The 19,642-nt window shown below is 44.6% G+C and overlaps 1 protein-coding gene across 1 annotated transcript in view; it reads left to right on the plus strand.

The window, feature by feature from the left end:
- PARM1 (prostate androgen-regulated mucin-like protein 1) overlaps window positions 1-19,642 on the plus strand; it is a 131,835-nt gene that overhangs the window by 66,146 nt on the left and 46,047 nt on the right. The window contains exon 2 of the mRNA XM_018049587.1: window positions 18,913-19,608. Coding sequence (XP_017905076.1) covers window positions 18,913-19,608 — 696 coding nt within the window. The remainder of the gene's footprint in view (window positions 1-18,912; window positions 19,609-19,642) is intronic.

Consider the following 19,642-nt stretch of genomic DNA (forward strand, 5'->3'; position numbering starts at 1 on the left):
TTCCAAATAGGAAAAGGAGTACATCAAGGCTGTATATTGTCACCCTGCTTATTTAACTTATATGCAGAGTATATCATGCAAAATGCTGGGCTGGAAGAAGCACAAGGTGGGATCAAGATTGCCAGGAGAAATATCAATAACCTCAGATATGCAGATGACACCACCCTTATGGCAGAAAGTGAAGAGGAACTAAAAAGCCTCTTGATGAAAGTGAAAGAGGAGAGTGAAAAAGTTGGCTTAAAGCTCAACATTCAGAAAACGAAGATCATGGCATCTGGTCCCATCCCTTCATGGGAAATAGATGGGGAAACAGTGGAAACAGTGTCAGATTTTTTTTGGGGGGGGGCTCCAAAATCACTGCAGATGGTGACTGCAGCCATGAAATTAAAAGACGCTTACTCTTTGGAAGGAAAATTATGACCAACCTAGATAGCATATTCAAAAGCAGAGACATTACTTTGCCAACAAAGGTCCATCTAGTCAAGGCTATGGTTTTTCCAGTGGTCATGTATGGATGTGAGAGTTGGACTGTGAAGAAAGCTGAGCGCCGAAGAATTGGTGCTTTTAAACTATGGTGTTAGAGAAGACTCTTGAGAGTCCCTTGGACTACAAGGAGATCCAACCAGTCCATCCTAAAGGAGATTAGCCCTGGGATTTCTTTGGAAGGACTGATGCTAAAGCTGAAACTCCAGTACTTTGGCCACCTCATGCGAAGAGCTGACTCATTGGAAAAGACTCTGATGCTAGGAGGGATTGGGGGCAGGAGGAAAAGGGGACGACAGAGGATGAGATGGCTGGATGGCATCACCGACTCGATGGATGTGAGTCTGAGTGAACTCCGGGAGTTGGTGATGGACAGGGAGGCCTGGCGCGCTGCGATTCATGGAGTCGCAGAGTCGGACACGACTGAGCGACTGAACTGAACTGAACTGAAGCTCAATTATATGTGGAATCTAAAAATGTAATAGTAGAGAATAGAGTGATTACCACCACTCTGGTGGTTACCAGAGGTGGGGAAGTAGGGGCAACGGAAAGTCATTGATCAACAGGTACAAAGTTCTGGAGGATCCAGTTCTATAGGATGAAAAAGTCTAAACAGCTCATGTTCAGCATGATGACTATAGTTAATAATACTGTATTGAATTCTGGAAATTTGCTAAGAGAGTAGACTTCAGGTGTTCTCATCGCACACCAAATATGGTAACTATATGAGAAGATGATATGTTAGTTTGCCTGACCATAGTAATCATGTCATTGTGTATGTCTATCTAATCATCATGTTGCATACCTTAAATATATGAAATTCTAATTTATTTTATAGGAATATAATTGCTTTACAGTTTTGTGTTAATTTTTGCTGTACAATAATGTGAATCAGCTATATGTATACCTATATCCCTTCCCTCTTAGACCTCCCTCCCACCCCTCTAGGTCATCACAGAACATCGAGCTGAGCTCCCTGTGCTATACAGCAGCTTCCCACTAGCTATCCATTTTACGCACACTAATGTATATCTGTCAGGGCTGCTCTCTCATTTTGTCCCATCTCTCCTTACCCTCCTCAAAAGTCCACTTGCCTGTTCTCTATGTTGGTGTCTCTGTTCCCGCCCTGCAAATAGGTTTGTCAGTACAACCTTCCTAGATTCCATACATATGGTTTCTATATGATATTAGTTTTTCTCTTTCTGACTTACTTCACTCTGTATGGCAGACTCTAGGTTCATCCACATCACTACAAATGACCCAGTTTCATTCCTTTTTCGTGGCTGGGTAATAGTCCATTGTGTATATGCATCACATCTTCTTTATCTATTCAATATCCTGTTGAAGGATATTTAGGCTGCTTTCATGTCCTGGCTATCGTAAATAGTGTTGTAAAGAAAGAAATAAAAATAACTTGGATAAGGGGAAAGTGAAACTGAAAGTCGCTCAGTCGTGTCCGACTCTTTGCAAGCCCATGCTTCTACAGTCCATGGAATTCTCCAGGCCAGAATACTGGAGTGGGTAGCCTTTCCCTTCTCCAGGGAATCTTCCCAGCACAGGGATCAAACCCAGGTCTCCGGCAATGCAGGTGGATTCTTTACCAGCTGAGCCACAAGGGAAGCCCAGATAAGGGGAAGGATGATGACAAAAATAAACCCAGAGGAGCTGGTTGGATGGGGAAGAAAACACAGTTGATACACTTACTGACTTTGAGGGCAAAACTCAAAAGGCTGGAATTAGAGGACTGGAACACAGGGAAGAATGCCAGGCTGGTTATTTATACCTGGGAATTACTGTTGAAATAAAGCCATGAGGTAGAACTGCCTCTGCCTCCAGTTCAGCCTGTGTGCATAGAGAGGGACCCTTTCTAACCCCAGCATTGCCAGAGGTAACCCAGGAATAGATGAAAGAAGTGTTTCATGAGGTACAGGATAGGCAGTGTTAGTTTTTGAATAATTCTCTTCCAAGCAGCAACTTATCAATGTATTCTAAATAAGTATACCCAAAGCAAAATCATTCTTCACGTTGAGCTACCAGCAGAGCCAATTTTTATCCATCTTGCTCAGTTCACCCAAGTTAGCTTATGTAGCCAGAGTCTGTCCTTCCAGACTGACATGTTTAATTACACCTATCAGCAGTGGTTGTCGAGTAGCCTTTTAATGGATCCCAAAGATTTTCATCAGAAGATGCTGTACTTCAGTAATGGTGCCAGTGGTGCCTCTCCAGTTGGCATTGCTGATGCTTTTCCTAGCAGAGAATGTGATCCTGCAGGCGTTTAAGAGATACTGAGGGTAACAGCAATTGGACATTGGTTAACAAATGAAACCAACTCTGAAAATGATGTTTATGTGGCTGTGTGTACTCGAGTAGTGATTTATGTTATTTTCAGCTGAGGTTCGAATTCTGTAAGGAGAGTAACCTGCTGCCTTCTGGAGTCATGAATATCTTAGGGAACAAGAGCATGAGAAGATCTGGACTTTTAGGCAAATTAAAGTCAGCATGCTTTACACAGGTGACAAATTAGGTGGTAATTAATTGCATTAAATAAGGATTCACCACGGAATTCCTTCAAACAGCCTGTTCCCCTCATTGCTTAATGTACTTGATTAAAATTCATTACCCACAACATCTCTTACATAAAGCATGGTTCCTCATATCAATTTCAGTGGATTTTGTTCATTAGGAGGCATATTTCTGCAGAGAAGATTCACCCCTGCAGAGTGAATAGATTACCCTCGTCACACACAACCAGAAACAAGGTTGTGTCCACCCTTAGCTTGTGCTTTTCATATCATCGTGTGAGCTCTTAGCTTGCACACGTACCTGGAACTTCCTAATGACAGATTCCTGTTCTTCCGGCCACTTCTCTTTATTTGGGAGCAAAGGGGCACCCAGTTCCCAATCCCCGGAGATGGTCCATCTATCTTTGAGTGCATATCAGGGTTTGGGCCACATTCCAGGAGACAATAAAACACCAGATCCACTCCTGGAGTCTCTGGTGATGAGTAGGGCCTTGCTGCACATGGTTCCATCCACAATTGTCATCTTCCATCCAGGCCTAGTTCTGAAAATGAGCTCTCTCAGCAGAGAGGCTAAGCACAGCATGGAGGGTCCCTTATGGGGAAATGGGTTAATAATGCCACAATAGGAAAGTGGTTCTCAAAGAGGAGAACTGTGCATCCAAGGAATGATGGCCTCGACTCCCATGAAACCAGGTAGACTTCAGGGCTGCAGATTCTACCTCTGCACGTCCAGCCTAGAACTTGACTCAAGTGAGGAGCAGCTTCATTCTCATTTCCATGTCTATAGAGGACAGAGATCCTTAGACTCTAGGAAATCTGCTCTGATGCCATAAGTTTTTAAGCTTGCAGTTTTAGTGTAGTTTTTGCCATTTAGGAGATAGCTTGAAAGGCAGCAACAGGATTAAAGGGTAGAAATGATAATTAATGAATAGGAGTGGCTCAGACAGCAAAGAATCTGCCTGCAGTGCAGGAGACTGGAGTTTGATTCCTGGGTCAGGAAAATCTCTTGGAGAAGAATAGCAACCACCTCCAGTATTCTTGCCTGGAAAATCCCATGGACAGAGGAGGCTGGTGGGTACAGTCCGTGGGGTTGCAAAGAGTCAGACAGGACTGAGCACACACGCACACACACACACCACACATACACACACCACACACACACACACCACACACACCCCACACACACCCCCCCACACACACACCCCCCACACACACACCCCACACACACACCACACACACACACACACCACACACACACACCACACACACACAAACATAAAGGCCCACAAGCATTAACATGCATGAGGGGAAAATAGAGTCAAATTGCAGCTGTCAAAAGAAAGCCTATATAAAATATAAAACAAATTTCTCTCTCTTCCTGTTTGCTTCATCCATATAGCCTAGATACCTGGGTGCCTTGGTCAAAGCAGGCACTCAATACTTATTTGTTGAATTGGACCTAGACAAACAAAAGTCTAACTGAATTTTTTAAAAATAAATTGCTAAGTGATGCTGAAAATTTAAAATCAAGAGTAGGTTGCCATTCTACTGAGCGTGTCTAACTTACATCTCATGGCTCTGACCAATGTGGGCCAGCTCGTGTAACAATAACAAGTCCAGGGTCCCTGATTGTTGTTGAGGGGTCTTTGTTCTACTTCCTCAGCCTGCTGCAGTCACCTAGTCACAAGCGTATTCTTATCAAGACTGTGTTCTTGCACTGTTGGTGGGAATGTAAATTGATACCGCCACTATGGAGAATAGTATGGAGATTCCTTCAGAAACTAGGAATAAAACTACCATATGATCCAACGATCCCACTACTGGGCATATGCTTGAGAAAACCATAATTCAAAAAGACACATGTACCCAATGTTCATTGAAGCACTGTTTACAATTGCCAGGTCATGGAAGCAACCGAGATGTCCATCAACCAATTAATGGATAAAGAAGTTGTGGTACATACACACCATGGAATATTACTTGGTCATAAAAAGGAATGAAATCGGGTTACCTGCAGTGAAGTGGATGAACCTAGAGTCAGTCATACAGAGTGAAGTAAGTCAGAAAGAGAAAAACAAATATCATATATTAACCATATATATGGAATCTAGAAAAATGTACTGATGAACCTATCTGCAGGGCAGGAACAGAGACCCAGACATAGAGAACAGACGTACGGACACAGCAGGGGAAGGAGAGGGTGGGACCATTTGAGAAAGTGGCCATGTGTAAAACAGACAGCTAGTGGGAAGCTGCTATATAGCACAGGGTGCTCAGCCCAGGGCTCTGTGATGACCTAGAGGGGAAGGATGAGGAGATTGGGAGGGAGGCTCAAGAATATAGCTGATACATGTTGTTGTACAACAGAAACTAACACAACATTAAAAACTAATTATCCTCCCATTTGAAAAAAAAAAAAAGAGAGATGCTGACAATTGTCCCACAAACTTTCTGAACTGTTTCTTTAGCTAAATCATAGCTAAATCACTATTAGCTTTTTTTTTTTTTTTTTTCCTGATGCGTTCTGTGAGTTTTTGAGGCAGCTCAGCTTTCACAGGCATTAGCCTAGAGAATACCTCTGGGAACGCTGACAGGTCCAGTTGCTCATTGCTCTGTTGAAGAATGTCAGGGGTGCTCCATTCCTGAGGCTTATAGCTGATGCCAGGAGGAGGAATAGTGTCTCTTTAAGGATGCCTATTGAAATCATTAGCAGATTAAAGAAGGCAAAGGCATGTGGACCCAGGTTCCAATTAAACAGATCTGCATAATAGCCTAGTATTTACTGAGCTCTTACTTTGTGCCTGGCATTGTGATAAGCATTTTACAGGGTCTGTCATCTATACTGCTAATAATGGAAAATCTACACAATACCTTAATCCCCAAAGGCACGTGTTGTTTATTTAATAGGAAGTCTGAAGTTTGACATTCTAGTCTTGTCATGGCAAGATCAATAGTATCATCAAGGAAAAAGGTTCTTTCTCTCTTTCACTTCCATCTTCCCCAGTGGGTTGACTTTTATCCTTGGCTTCACAGGATGGTTGCCACTGTGCCAGACATCACATCTACATTAAAGGGAAGAAGTGGGAGGGACAAGTAGGCACCGAGAGAATTTCTCTTTCTTACATATTCTTTTTATGAGGAAGTGAAATTTCTCCAGAAGCCCCTTAGCCTATGTCTTATCAACCTCATTCTGTGGAACTGGGGCACATAGACATTTCTGGGTACAAAGAAGGCTAGGAAGGGAGCATTTAGCTTTTATAGTTTCGGTAGGGAGGCTAGCAGAAGGGGATTGGGAATGACTATTGGGTTAGTCAATCAACAGTGGCTGCCTTATATAGATTATTTATTTAACCCTCACAATAACTCTGTGAATGGAAGTACTGGTATTATCCTAAGTTGGCAGACGAGGTGATCCCCCTTCTCCAGGGGATCTTCCCGACCCAGGGATTGAACCCTGGTCTCCTGCATTGCAGTCAATTTCTTTGCCGTCTGAGCCACCAGGGAAGCCCTTATATTACAATAACTCTGTGAATGGAGGTACTGTTATTATCCCAAGTTGGCAAATGAGGAGATAGTAATTAACAGGCTTGCCCAAGGTCATGCAGCAAATAAGTGGTCTAGCTAATACTGGAGAAGGAAATGGCAACCCACTCCAGTGTTCTTGCCTGGAGAATCCCAGGGACGGGGGAGCCTGGTGGGCTGCCATCTGTGGGGTCGCACAGAGTCGGACACGACTGAAGCGACTTAGCAGCAGCAGCAGCAGCATATTATCTAGATGGTTAAGAAGACAGGTTATTGAGTTAGACTACCTTCTAGGGTTTGAATCCCAGTTCTACTTTCCAGTTCTATATACTGGGAAGTTATTTAACCTCCTTCTGCCTCAGTTTTCTCACTAGTCAAAGGGGGGTAATAATAATTATCCTAGGTTTATTGCAAGGATTAAGTGACTTAATACTTGAAAAGTATTATAGGTATTAAAAGTATTACAATATTAATGCCTTTTAATAAGCATTAGAGAAATGTTAACTAAGAAGCTGTGAAGCAAGCATCTTCACTTATAATAACCCTAAACTGGAAATAGCCCACCTGTGCACCATTGGTAAAATGGATTAATAAATCGTGGTGCTGCTGGACTGTGCTGAGTCGCTCAGTCACTGTAGACTGCCAGGCTCCTCTGTCCATGGAATTTTCCAGGCAAGAATACTGGAGTGTATAGCCATTCCCTTCTGCAGGGGATCTTCCTGATCCAGGGATCAAACCTGAATCTCCTGCATTGGCAGGCAGGTTCATTACCACTGAGTCACTATAAATTTGGTAATAAATTGTGGTATGTTCATGAGATTGAATGCTATCAGCAATGAGAAATGATGAGTTGTTAAAACACAGCAACATAAGAGAGTCTCATGGTGAGTGAAAGAATCCAGACAGGAAAGAGGACACACCGCATGCCTCCATTGATGTGAAGTTCAAAAACAGGGAAAGCTAATCTCCAGTGATGAAAGTCAGAACAAGTTTTCTTTAGAGGATTATGTCTGTGAGAAAGTATGAGGGAACTTTCCAGGTGCTGGAAAGTTTCTGTATCTTGATCTCAGTGGTGCTTATGCAGGTATATATATATGTGTGTGTGTAATAATTCACTGATTATGCACTTAAGATGTATGCATTTTGTTATACATACGTTATATTTCTATTCACTATTTTAAAAGGACATGAATTTTTTTTAAAGAAACTAGGAATCATAACCGTTTGTGCTGACTGGCATCTTTGCTGAAAACCCTTAGAAGAAAAATGTTGGCAGGAAGAGAAAGGAGGCCCACCAATATCATGGGTCATTCGTCTTCTCTGAGAAGGCTCCCACCACCCTCTCCCACAGCCCAGGAAACTTGCTCTGAGTCATATGGCTCTGAGTCTGGGAGATGCGTCTGCAACTGGAGCCATCCCTGCCCTCTTGCCTGACTCCTAGGTGATCAGTGGTCAGCGTTGGTGGTGAGACAAATGGGAATGCATTTCACGGGTATTTCCCTGTGAGTAGTCAGGTTGCCTACAGATTCGCCAGTCAGAATGCCTGTATGGGTCAACTTGGAATCCCTCCCACCAACCAAGACTGTCCTGTCAAGGGCAGATTTCCAAGAAGGCATGGATGGGGCACCCACTGAGCTGGAGACAAAGTGGTGGGGAGAAGTGGTCAAGGACATTTAGGCTGTGAAAGCGCCAGGGTGGCCCCAGCTCTTAGAGTAATTCCTAGCTTCCCAACAGTCCTCTGAAGGAAACGGTTCAGAATCAAAGCAGACCGATGCTACAGACTTTCTTAAGTTCTGATACTTCCTAGTGGCTGCAGAGTATGAGAAATGTCTTGATTGTGATTTGGACCTGGGGGCAGAGGTGGGTAGGGGAAGGCAAAGGAAAGGGTGTGACTTTGACCAGACAAGAAACCACTGCATTTTGTGACACCTGAACACAAAGACTTTTTTTTTTTCCTTTTCAATTTCACAGGAGAAATTTTTTTGGAAATTTCAGGAACCTGCTGAGCAAACAGGAGAGTGATGGGGAGCTGGATTGGGCCCCTGGATCACAGGGTGTGGCTCGCAGTGGGCATGGGGAGGACAGACTCACAGCCTCCGCTATGGGTCACCAGAGGAGGGGCTGTCTTTGTTTAAAGCCAATCACCACGGATCACTCAAGATACTCCCTGCACACTCCCTTCCTCCCCCCTGCCTTAAGAATGCCTGAAAATCCCTTCAGAAAACCAAGGCCTGGAGGAACAAAGCCTGCCCACCAAGGCTGCCTGAGAAACGAGTCCGGGTCAGTCTCCATCCTCGGTTCAGCTGAACCCAGGTCCAGCTTCGGCCGGCGCTGCCCCAGCACATCTTGGTCCCCCTAGTGTCCGGTCACCAGAGGGATACCCCGCAGAAGGCTGCAGGGTCCGGGTGGAGCCCAGTCTGTAACAGGGACACATTCTCTGTGTGGGCCTCTGTGTGCACTCTTACCCTGGGCTCCACACGTGTTGGAAATAGGCCCACTGCAGAAGGCAACACTGTTGTTCAGAAGATCCCCCGTGACCTGAAGGAGGTATCAAGTCACTTTCCTCTCCCATCCCGCTACCCACCCTGTACCCACCTTAACCACAAAGCAGCTGAAGACAAGGCACTTGCCCTCCCTACATCATCTCTCTCTCTCCAGCTCGCCACCCTGAGACACCCCAATATGGCTAGTCCAGAATTTTGGGTGCCTCTTGGCATCTGTGCTCAGCACCGCCTCCTCCTGAGGCCGACCACCACAGTCTACCCCCAACTTAAAGGTAATGACTTTGGGGGAGCATTTGATTGACAAAGATAGCTGCTGCTTCCGGTGAGAAGAAAATTTTTTTTAAATGATGTACTATATTTTTTTTCTTCCCCAGAAAGCACAACTTTCTTCACAAATGTTATTCTGTCAATTAGCATGCACAGCCCCCACATGGAGCTTGGTGATAACAAGAGTCCAGACAGAGAAGCTGAGTCATACTCCATGTCTGCGGGTTCTGATTCAGTGGCTGGAAAACAGAAGGGCTCTTCCTCTTTTGGGACTAGAACTGGATCTCATTTCCACCAACGAAACTCTCAGGAGGATGTGGCGCTTCTCCTTCAAACAAGCGTCTTCTTAAACACAGTTTGATGGCTTTGGGGCATATACATTTTATCTAGACATATGAGAGCTCTCAGATACCATATGGTTGGACCAGAAGGATTAGTAATGGTTTTGCAGATGTTAGATTAACCTTCTGGAATGTTGGGTACCCTTACCAGCCCAACCAAACACACCGTGGGGAATTTTTGTCAGTGTGAGGAATCCAAACAATAGCTTTGCTCAACCTAAGCACCATTAAGGCCTAGCTTATATATTAAACTATACATATTGTTTTAAGATTCTTTTGTACTCTTTCTCACTCAAACACTTGCTAAAGTTTAGTCCATTCAGTGCCAGGATGGTGAGGCCCACCTGTGTTTGGGCCAGTTGATTGACAGGCCAGCATTTCAAAAGCTGGTGACTCTGGTCTATATCATGCACAAAATGAAGACATCCCTGCTATTTCCAAAGTGAAAACGAGGAAGCAAAAAGTATGTTTAGAGAGCCATCCAAAATTTCCTCAGAGCTGGTAGTTTTTATGGAGCTTAAAGGCAAATCAAAAGGAAGATGTATTTCTGCTATCAAGGCCCAACAGATAAGCCAGAGAACATTTTCATTTTTCAAAGGGTAGAAAATCCAGGGTTTTACTGAATATTTATAGAGCACTTTCTCTGCCGGGAACATGAACAGCATGCTGTGGTCCCTGTTATTAGGGTTCCTAGTCTGATGGGAGACAAGCATTGGGAGAAACGACTCAGTATAATGTGTGCTATGATTAGCCACACAGAGGAGAAGGGCTCATTCAGGTTGGGGAATCTTCATAGAGGAGGTAAAGCTCAGAGTTTTCAGGACTGGGGTAGGGCAGGGGAAGCCACGGTGGGAAGAAGTGCAAACTCAAAGGCTGGGAAGAGGAAGATAGCCAATGTTTCAGAAATGCACACTGATTCAGATTACTGGAATCACAAGGCTCACCAAGAGTGGGGTTGGGAGATCATCAAAGGTGTTATGTGCTGTGCCAAGGAGTTCACAATTTATCCTGAGGCCATTAGAGAGCCTACAGCAGGATAAAAGGGGGGAAAAAAAAGGGTCACATGGTCATGTAATTTTTTTTTAAAGCCCTCTCTAGTGACCCGCACTAGAGAATGTATTAGGGGAGATAGAGGAAAACTGGTGTTTGTTTGCCTTTACAAACATGGGACCCAGGCTTCAAAGACATCTTTGCATGTCCCAGTACAGTACAGTGGGATGGTTATAAGATCAGCCTGGAGCCAGACAGTTTCAGGTTCAAGCTCCAGCCGTGCCATGTTCTAGCTGCATGACCTTAGGGTAGATACATAACTTTTCTGATCTTCTGTTTTGTCATCTGTGAAACCGAGATAACAATGGATATTATGATTGAATGGGGTGATGCATGTGAAATGGTCAGCACGGTACCCTTCATAGTGTCCTCAGCTCATTCTGTCATTCATTTAAATGTTTATAGTTGAACTCCTATTATGAATCAGATAATAAGGATATGTGAGGAGCAAATCCACTACAGCCCCTGTTCCATGTGAATCTTAGATTCTAAAGGGGAGTCACAAAGCTTCCCGTAAGCAAGTATGTAGTTACATGACAGTTTCAGTGCTGTGACATTAAAATACAAGATACTCTGAGCACGTAAGGGCTTGAGGCCGGAGATGGGGGCATGGGGGTTGGATTTAGCAGGAGAATCAGCAAAGGCTCTTAAGCTAGCACTGGCAGGATGAACAGGAGATTCTCAGGCAGGCATGAGAGGGAGAGCTGTTTGGGCAGAAGGAATAGAGTACAGTGAAAAGTCTGATGTGTTTTCGGGCCTGATGGGGAGCAATGCTGAAGAGGCAGACTGTGCTTGGATCCCAAAGAGCCTTCTAGATCTCAGTGGGGTCTTGGAGTTTTATCTCCCATGCAGGGGTCCTTTCCTCCCCTCAGCCCTGCGAGGGGAGTGACATAGTCCAGTTGGCCTTGACTGTTAGCAGTTCCTTAGCAAGCAGACCTTCAGCAGGGCTGGGACCTCTGCCAGGCAGGCCTGGCACGATCCCCCGAGACCTCAGGCAAAGGCACCCCTCAGGCTGACTTGGCAGCCCAGGAGAGGGCTTGACTGTGTTTTGATCAAATTTCACCGAATTTGCCAAAGCTCTGTCACATGTTTTCTCAGCTACTTAACAAGCCAAGGGCAGGAGAGGACAGGATATAGGGGGGTGGGGGGTAGAGAACAGGTGAGCAACACAGGCAGTCGGGCCATCTGGGACTTTAGCACTGGCCCAGTTTGCTGCTCACAAGACCCAGGAAGAGGTGACAGTTAAGGGCACTCCTTGTCCACCGGCTGCCAATGTTGCCGCCCTATGTTCTTGACACCCAGGCGGGCAGGAGGCAAGAGCGCATGCGCGGAATGCAGACTCGACCCTGGAGCATCTTGTAATTCGCTTCAGTACCGGGAGACTTGCCTACGTGTCCCAGCCATCAGCCGCCAGTCTCTCCTCCTAGCAACGCAGGAAATCCCAGCTCAAGTCAGACGTGGTTTTTTTGTTTGTTTGTTTTCACACATTAAAGGACAATATACAGTGGAAACAACAAGCGTCTGCTTTTCTTCTGAGCAACAATCTGTCAGCTAATCTTTTTTTTTTTTTTTGCTTTTTTAAACTTTTAAATTTATTTTTTTAATTGGAGTATAATTGCTTTACAATGTTGTATTAGTTTCTGTTGTACAACAAACTGAATTTGCTATATGTATACATATATCCCCTCCTTTTGAGCCTCCCTCCCACCCCATCCCCTATCCCACCCCTCCAGGTCATTACAGATCACCAAACGGAGTTCCCTGTGTTATACAATGGTCTGTCAGTAAGCCAGAAAGAGAACAACGAATATCGTATATTAACACGTATGTATGGAGTCTAGAAAAATGATGTTGATGAACCTATTTGCAGGACAAGAATAGAGACTCAGACATAGAGAACTGATCTGTGGACACGGAAGGGGAAGAAGAGAGTGGGACAAATCGAGAGACTAGCACTGCTGGCTATTCTTGCAACAAAAAACTTTTACCCTGACCGAACTTCAGGAAGGACTTCCATTTGTACGTTTACAAGGAAGAATTTCAGATTAAGTCATACGTCTAGCCATCACGCCCCTGGATCTCTCACTTGAGCCAAGTATAAGAGATTTCCTTCCTTGTGTCACTCCCTTTCAGACATGTGAGCAGCCTGTCACTGCCTGGGCAGGGCCATGGTGTGTGGCAAAGTCACCTCTAATTTAGAGAATAATAGATGCAGTGTCTTCATCCTATTTTCTCTGCCATTTTCTCAAGAAAATATTGGAACTAATTCTTTTCTTCAGAGGAAAGTGGCTCTACTTTGGGTGGGAAAATTTATGGGGCACTGCTTTATTTTGGGGGGATGTTTGCTTTTGTTTTTTTTTTATTGCTTTTTTTCCATTTTAATGACTTCTTCTGAAGTATAGTTGATGTATAATATCGTGGTAGTTTCAAATATACAGTTAAGTGATTCAGTTGTACATATATCTATTCTTTTTCAGATTCTTTTCCCATATAGATTATTACAAAATATTGAGTATAGATCCCTGTGCTAATAGGCCCTTGTTGGCACATTATTTTAACTTCCTGGCTTATTTTAACAGGGGCTCCTGCTTGCTTGCTCTGTAATGATAGTTGCTAAAGTAAGTTCTACAGGCCTTTTTGGGGTCTTTCTGAGACTAGGCACAGAGTGGTGGTGGGGAACTCTCATTCTGAGCCTGTCTCTACATGATTTTCTTCAGGCAGCCCTGCCCGGCATCTCCTCTTAGATGTGTAAGGTCAATTACATCACCTCCTCTCCCTGGCTGTTCCTCATTTATCCAATGAGGGGTCATCATCATGTGTCACCTAGACCTTTTCTTTAGCACTAAAAATAGTTTTGAAATCCTGGGATACATCCTTAGCTGTTTGACTTAATCAATTTGATCTTCCTGTGAAAACAGAAGTCCTACATATGAGAAAGCAGAAGTGTTGTTTTCTTAGACTGTCTCAGTGATTCTCAGTGTTGAAGCCAGTGTGATAGCATTTGAAGATGGAGCTTTGGGGAAGTAATTAGGATTAGATGAAGATGGAGCCCTCATCATGGGATTAGTGTCCTTATAAGAAAAGATACCAGAGAGCTTTCTCCACACCTCCCAGCAGAGAGTGAGGAAGGGCCATGTGAAGACACAGCTAGAAGGTTGCCACTCACAAGCTCAGATGCAGCGCTCTTGCTGGAACCTGAACTGGCCCACACCTTAATCGGGCTTCTCAGCCTCCAAACTGTGAGAAGTAAATTGCTATTGTTAAAGCCACTTAGTCTATGATAATTTTGTTCTGGCAGCCTGAGCCAACTAGGACAGCAAACATTCTCCAGGGTAGTCATGGCACCTGAGCTTTGGATATCTTCAACCTGAAAGAAGACCCACCCTCATGTACTCAGAGTATTATGGAAGGTGCAGGTGAAGGTGAAGTCACTCAGTCGTGTCCGACTCTTTGCGACCCCATGGACTGTAACCTGCTAGGCTTCTCTGTCCATGGGATTCTCCAGGCAAGAATACTGGAGTGGATTGCCATTTCCTTCTCCAAGGGATCTTTCCAACCCAGGGATCGAACCCAGTCTCCCGCACTGGAGGCAGACGCTTTAACCTCTGAGACACCAGGGAAGCCCCTAGTAATATGGAATGTACCACCAAATTAGGCAAATCAGAGGCTTTAACGCCTTGTTCACGTGAAGATGACCAGTGTTGGCCCACAACTTCTATGCATTGTTGTTTGTTAGGGTTAAGAATCATCTGAACTAGACCATAAAATACTTTAAGTGCTAAGTAGGTAGTCTTGGGAAATGAACAGCCACCACATTCCTCTCTGGAAGCAGAAAGGGCAGGAGTTATGAAAGTATACTAGTCAGGGTTAAACAAGAAAATGGGTGTCTCCAGCCACCCCACTTATTCCTGGAACATGTCCTTTCCAGCACTATGATGATTGCCATAGTACAGCTTTTAGCTCCCCTGGAAATGACAATGCAGCTGTCAGCCTGAACATCATATACTTTAACAGCATCTTGTGTGTTCTCATCCTTTCTGAACCAACTCAAAGGTCATCTCTTCGGTGACTTTTCTAAATGCCATTTGAAAATGACTTTGTATATTTTTGCATTCCACAGTCCCCATACAGAATCTATTCATCTTTCCTTCTGTCTCCCATTGCAACTTGCTTTTACTTCCATAATGTTCTGATCATATCATATTACACAGAGTTGGGTGTCCTTTCTGTCCTGATAAATAGTGACTTCTCTGAGGGCGAGGTCAGAGACATAGAAACTACTCAATAAAAGCTTGAATGAAGCTGTGCTCCTTTGTATATAATAGATGCCATTGCTCATTCATCGCAGATTTTCAAGACTGACTTAGCTGCCAGACAAAGTCTCTGTCTACCTCCATCTGCACATCTATTATATGATACTAAATAGTAGTTAAATGTTGTCCATTTATTTTGGCCTCAGAATCGTTAATGAGTCACAGGAGCTACGAAGATGCAGAGCCAGTAAGTTCTAAGGTCACATAGGAAGATTCAATGTTTTCATAATGTTTGTCCCAAGTATTGTTTTGTCCCTGTTTCAAAGACCTCATGACCTGCATTCATTCTGAAATTGCTGAGACTTCACAGCTGCCAAAAGTCCATCACTGTAACATGGACTAATTTGAGAGGTCTATATCCCTGTTTACTAAAAGAGTAACTCTCCTATAGTTTATGGTCTTCACCAACTCCTTTTAAATAAATTAAAACAAATTATTTTGACAACAATCAAAGTGTTCAATTCACTTAAATATTGAGAAAATTGTGTTTTTGGGTTAGATTCTGTAGCACAACTTTCCATCAGCTACTGAGCTCGTCACGCAGCTGAATGCCTACGTCCCTCGGCCTCCCTCTTTTCTCCCTTCTTCTGTGCTAAAATCTAGCCCATGTTTTTTTCCTTATGCATCTTGATCATGTTTGGCTGTTACCTAATGCTACCCCCAAGGAAGTCACCTCAGAGTTTAGGGAATTAAATAGTTGCAGGCCTAACAAGACATTAGGCTTCCCAGGTGGTGTAGTGGTGAAGAACCCGCCTGCCAATGCAGGAGATGTAAGAGATGAGGGTTCAATCCCCGGGTGAGGAAGATCCCCTGGAGGGGTCATGGTAACCCACTCCAGTATTCTTGCCTGGAAAATTCCATGGATGGAAAAGCCTGGCAGGCTATAGCCCATGGAGTCGCAAAGGGTCAGACACAACTGAGTGACTGAGCCTGCACGCACTAACAAGACACTAGGCATCCATGTATGCATGGCAGAGGACAGAGGCTGACATTTTCAGCAAGGTTCCTACCTTCAAATAACAGCAGGTAGGCAGCTAGACCCACGCAGCCGTGGTGGATGTGGCCATACCCAGTGATGCGTAGAAAGCAGTAGAGAAATGTTGGGTATTTTAAAGAATAAAGTTCTTAAGTTAGTTCCTTTCTACGCTCTCCTTCTTTCCCTCCCTCCTTTTTTCCCTCCCTCCCTCCCTTCCTTATTTCTTTCCTTTCTCCTTCCCACAAGTACTTATTGAGCAGTTACACTGACCTAGGCACTATTCTAGTCCTAGAGGAAACAACAGTGAGTAAGACCAGGTCCCCGCACCATCGTGGAGCTTACCTTCTGGTGGAAGAGAGATATAATAGGCAGATAAATAATATGTAGTTTCAGGAAGAAATGATTTTATTTTATTAACTTTATGAAAAACAAAAAAGGGCAAAAGATGTGGTGGTTCCTCAAAACATTAAACATAGAATTACTATGTGTGGGGATTTAGTCACTAAGTCATGTCTAACTCTTGCAACCCCATGGACTGTAACACACCAGACTCCTCTGTTCATAGGATTTGCCAGGCAAGAATATTGGAGTGAGTTGCCCTTTCCTTCTCCAGAGGATCTTCCCAACCCAGGTATCGAACCTGTGTCTCCTGTTTGACAGGTGAATTCTTTACTGCTGACCTAATAGATAAAATTCCATTTTGGGGCATAGAACCCAAACAGTTGAAAGCATGGTCCCAAACAGATATTTGTACACATATGAGTGTACACTATTCACAATAACCAAAAGGTGGAAGCAGCCCGAGTGGCCATCACTGGATGAATGAATAAACAAAAGGTGGTGTCTACAATGGGATATTATTTAGCCTTCAGAAGGAAGGAAATTCTGGCACATGCTATAACACGGATGAACTTTGACGATATTTTGCTAGTGAGTGAAATAAGTCAGAAACAAAAGGACAAGTATTATATGATTCTATTTATATGAGGTACTTAAAGCAGTCAAATTCAAGAGATATAAAGTAAAATAGTGGTTTCCAGGGACTGCAGGAAGGGGAAAATAGAGAGCTATGGGTACAGTTTGGGAAGATGAAAAAGTTCTGGAGGTGGATGATTGTGATTATCGAACAATAATGAAAATATATTTGGGGCCAATGAACTATACACTTCAAAAATGGTTAAAACATTAAATGTATATTTTAACACTAAAAGAATTTTTTTAAACCTTGGAAAAAATCAGCAAGGGGCTGAAATAGGAATGACTTTGGCTAGGACTGTCTGGGAAGATTCATCTAAGGAGGAGGTTAACATTTGAATAGAGATTAACCAGAATGATGAGAACATGGAATGATGAAAAGGAATAGTTTTGGATTTTCTTCTAAGCAGAACCTTGGAAGGGTTTTGATGAGTTTAAATCAGTTTGATTTATCACTTTAAAATATTACACTGGCTGCTATGTGAAAACTAGGCTGAAAGGAGGAAATCTGGAAGCTAACAGACCAATTAAGAGATGGTGGCAGTTGTCTAGACAAGTGACTGGTGCCTCCGGTGATGCTGAGATGATAAGGGAGGTGGCAAGGAGTGACTGGATTCAGATCTGTTTTCTAGGTGCAGTCATCATGATTTGCTGATGGTTGGATGGAGGAGGAGCAGTGAGGGAAAGAGACGCATTAAGGATGATATTTGGATTTTTAACTGAGTAACTGATCGAAAGGCCTTGCCATCCACTGAGAAGGAGATGACCAGGGGAAAAGCTTGTTGGGAAATGGTAAAGGGTGTGGAGGGGCAATCAAGAGATGTGCTACATAAAAAGTGAAATCATAAATTCAGTGTCTAGCATCGTACAAGTACATAGAAGCCATTTATTAAATACTTGAGTAAATGAATGAAACTGAACGGGGTAAATGGAGGTATGGAGGACAGAAGAAAGGAAACTAATTCCAAAATTTTACAGAATATGAAAAAAATGGCAAAACAACATGAAGGTAAAGGCCCCAGGCTCAAATTTGGGAGAACCAAGTCCTAGACTCAGAAAATATTTCCAAACTTCAGATTCCTTCCTCTTCTCAGCTTTTAATCGGGGACCTCCCGTTTCTTCTTTCACAGGAAATGTGCTCACACCTTTATTTGCCCAAGTGGGCAAGCCCATAACCCTTGCATCCCTGTGCCAGGTTGCATGGAGAAGGCAATAGCACCCCACTCCAGTACTCTTGCCTGGAAAATCCCATGGATGGAGAAGCCTGGTAGGCTGCAGTCCATGGGGTCGCTGAGGGTCGGACACGACTGAGCGACTTCACTTTACCTTTTCACTTTTGTGCATTGGAGAAGGAAATGGCAACCCACTCCAGTGTTCTTGCCTGGAGAACCCCAGGGACGGGGGAGCCTGATGGGCTGCCGTCTATGGGGTCGCACAGAGTTGGACACAACTGAAGTGACTTAGCAAGCAGCAGCAGCAGCCAGGTTGCAGAGCTCAGAACCCTGAAGCAGTGAGCAACCAATCAGTGAGCACCCATGGCAAGGAAGAGCCAATCAGTGAGCTCCACCAGCTTTGCACTTCCCCAAACCCATCACATAGGCTAGGCATCCCTGCAGGCCTTTAACAGTCCAGACAAATTCTCATAGTCACTTCGGCAGAGTGTCTCAGTATTTAAGGGCATGGCTTTAAGCAAGCAGAGACAAGGCTAGTTCACGCCATGTATTGGCTGAACTTGTGCATACTGACCCACTAATTGCTCCTGCTGAGCTTACAGGCTGGTTCCTACTGATAGTCACCAAGGGAGGAGAGAGCAATTAGTGGGATGAAAATATTCTTAAAGTCACCTTCACAATTACAGAGGCACAGTGTAAAATGAGAAAGACCTGTGAAAATACTGTAACACAGCCTTGCCATGCACTTTTTCACAGATTAACCACTTTTGTCCTGGCTCTTCCACAGGGCTGAGGCTACAGAGCGTGTCTGCATCCATCCCCTCTACTGATTCTCCTCTGGCAGAGACCTCCCCACCGACAGCTACCTGGACCAGCTCTCCGCAAAGTCCTCCTGCCTCCCCTACCGGTGGCCCGCCCAACAGCTCAGTCCTCCTAGATCCAACACTGGTCGCCACATCTCCACCCACAAAGAACATCTCCACAGAGCCCAGAGAAGAGCAGTCCACCAGCTCTGCCTCCAACTGGGAGGGCACAGACCCTTCACCAACAAGTGGTGGAGCCCACTTAACACCCACGCCTGAGGAACACAGCTCAGACACTCCGGAGGCCGGCGTGCCCACTACAGGATCGCAGCCCCCTGCTGAGTCTCCCACACTCACCTCCCCTCAAGGGCCAGCCTCATCGCCCTCACCCCCATCAACCTCACCACCTGAGGTCCCATCTGCCTCCATCAGCACCAGCCACAGCTCTGCTGAGACCAGCACCGAGCCCACAGGAGCCCCAACCACACCGGAGTCCCACACGGGGGAGCACAGCTCTACTCTCACACCCACTTCACATGCCTCAACTGAGTCAGTGCCCACGGAGGCCACGCCTCAAGCAACTGTGCCCCCCAAAGTGACCTGTATACTGATAGACATGGAGACCACCACCACCTCCCCTGGGGTGATCATGCAAGAGGTGGAGCATGCGCTAAGTTCAGGTGAGTCTCTGGCTAGAACATGTGTCCTTGACAA

The sequence above is a fragment of the Capra hircus genome, chromosome 6 (genome assembly GCF_001704415.2).
Source record: "Capra hircus breed San Clemente chromosome 6, ASM170441v1, whole genome shotgun sequence".
In the NCBI taxonomy this organism is placed as follows: Eukaryota; Metazoa; Chordata; class Mammalia; order Artiodactyla; family Bovidae; genus Capra; species Capra hircus.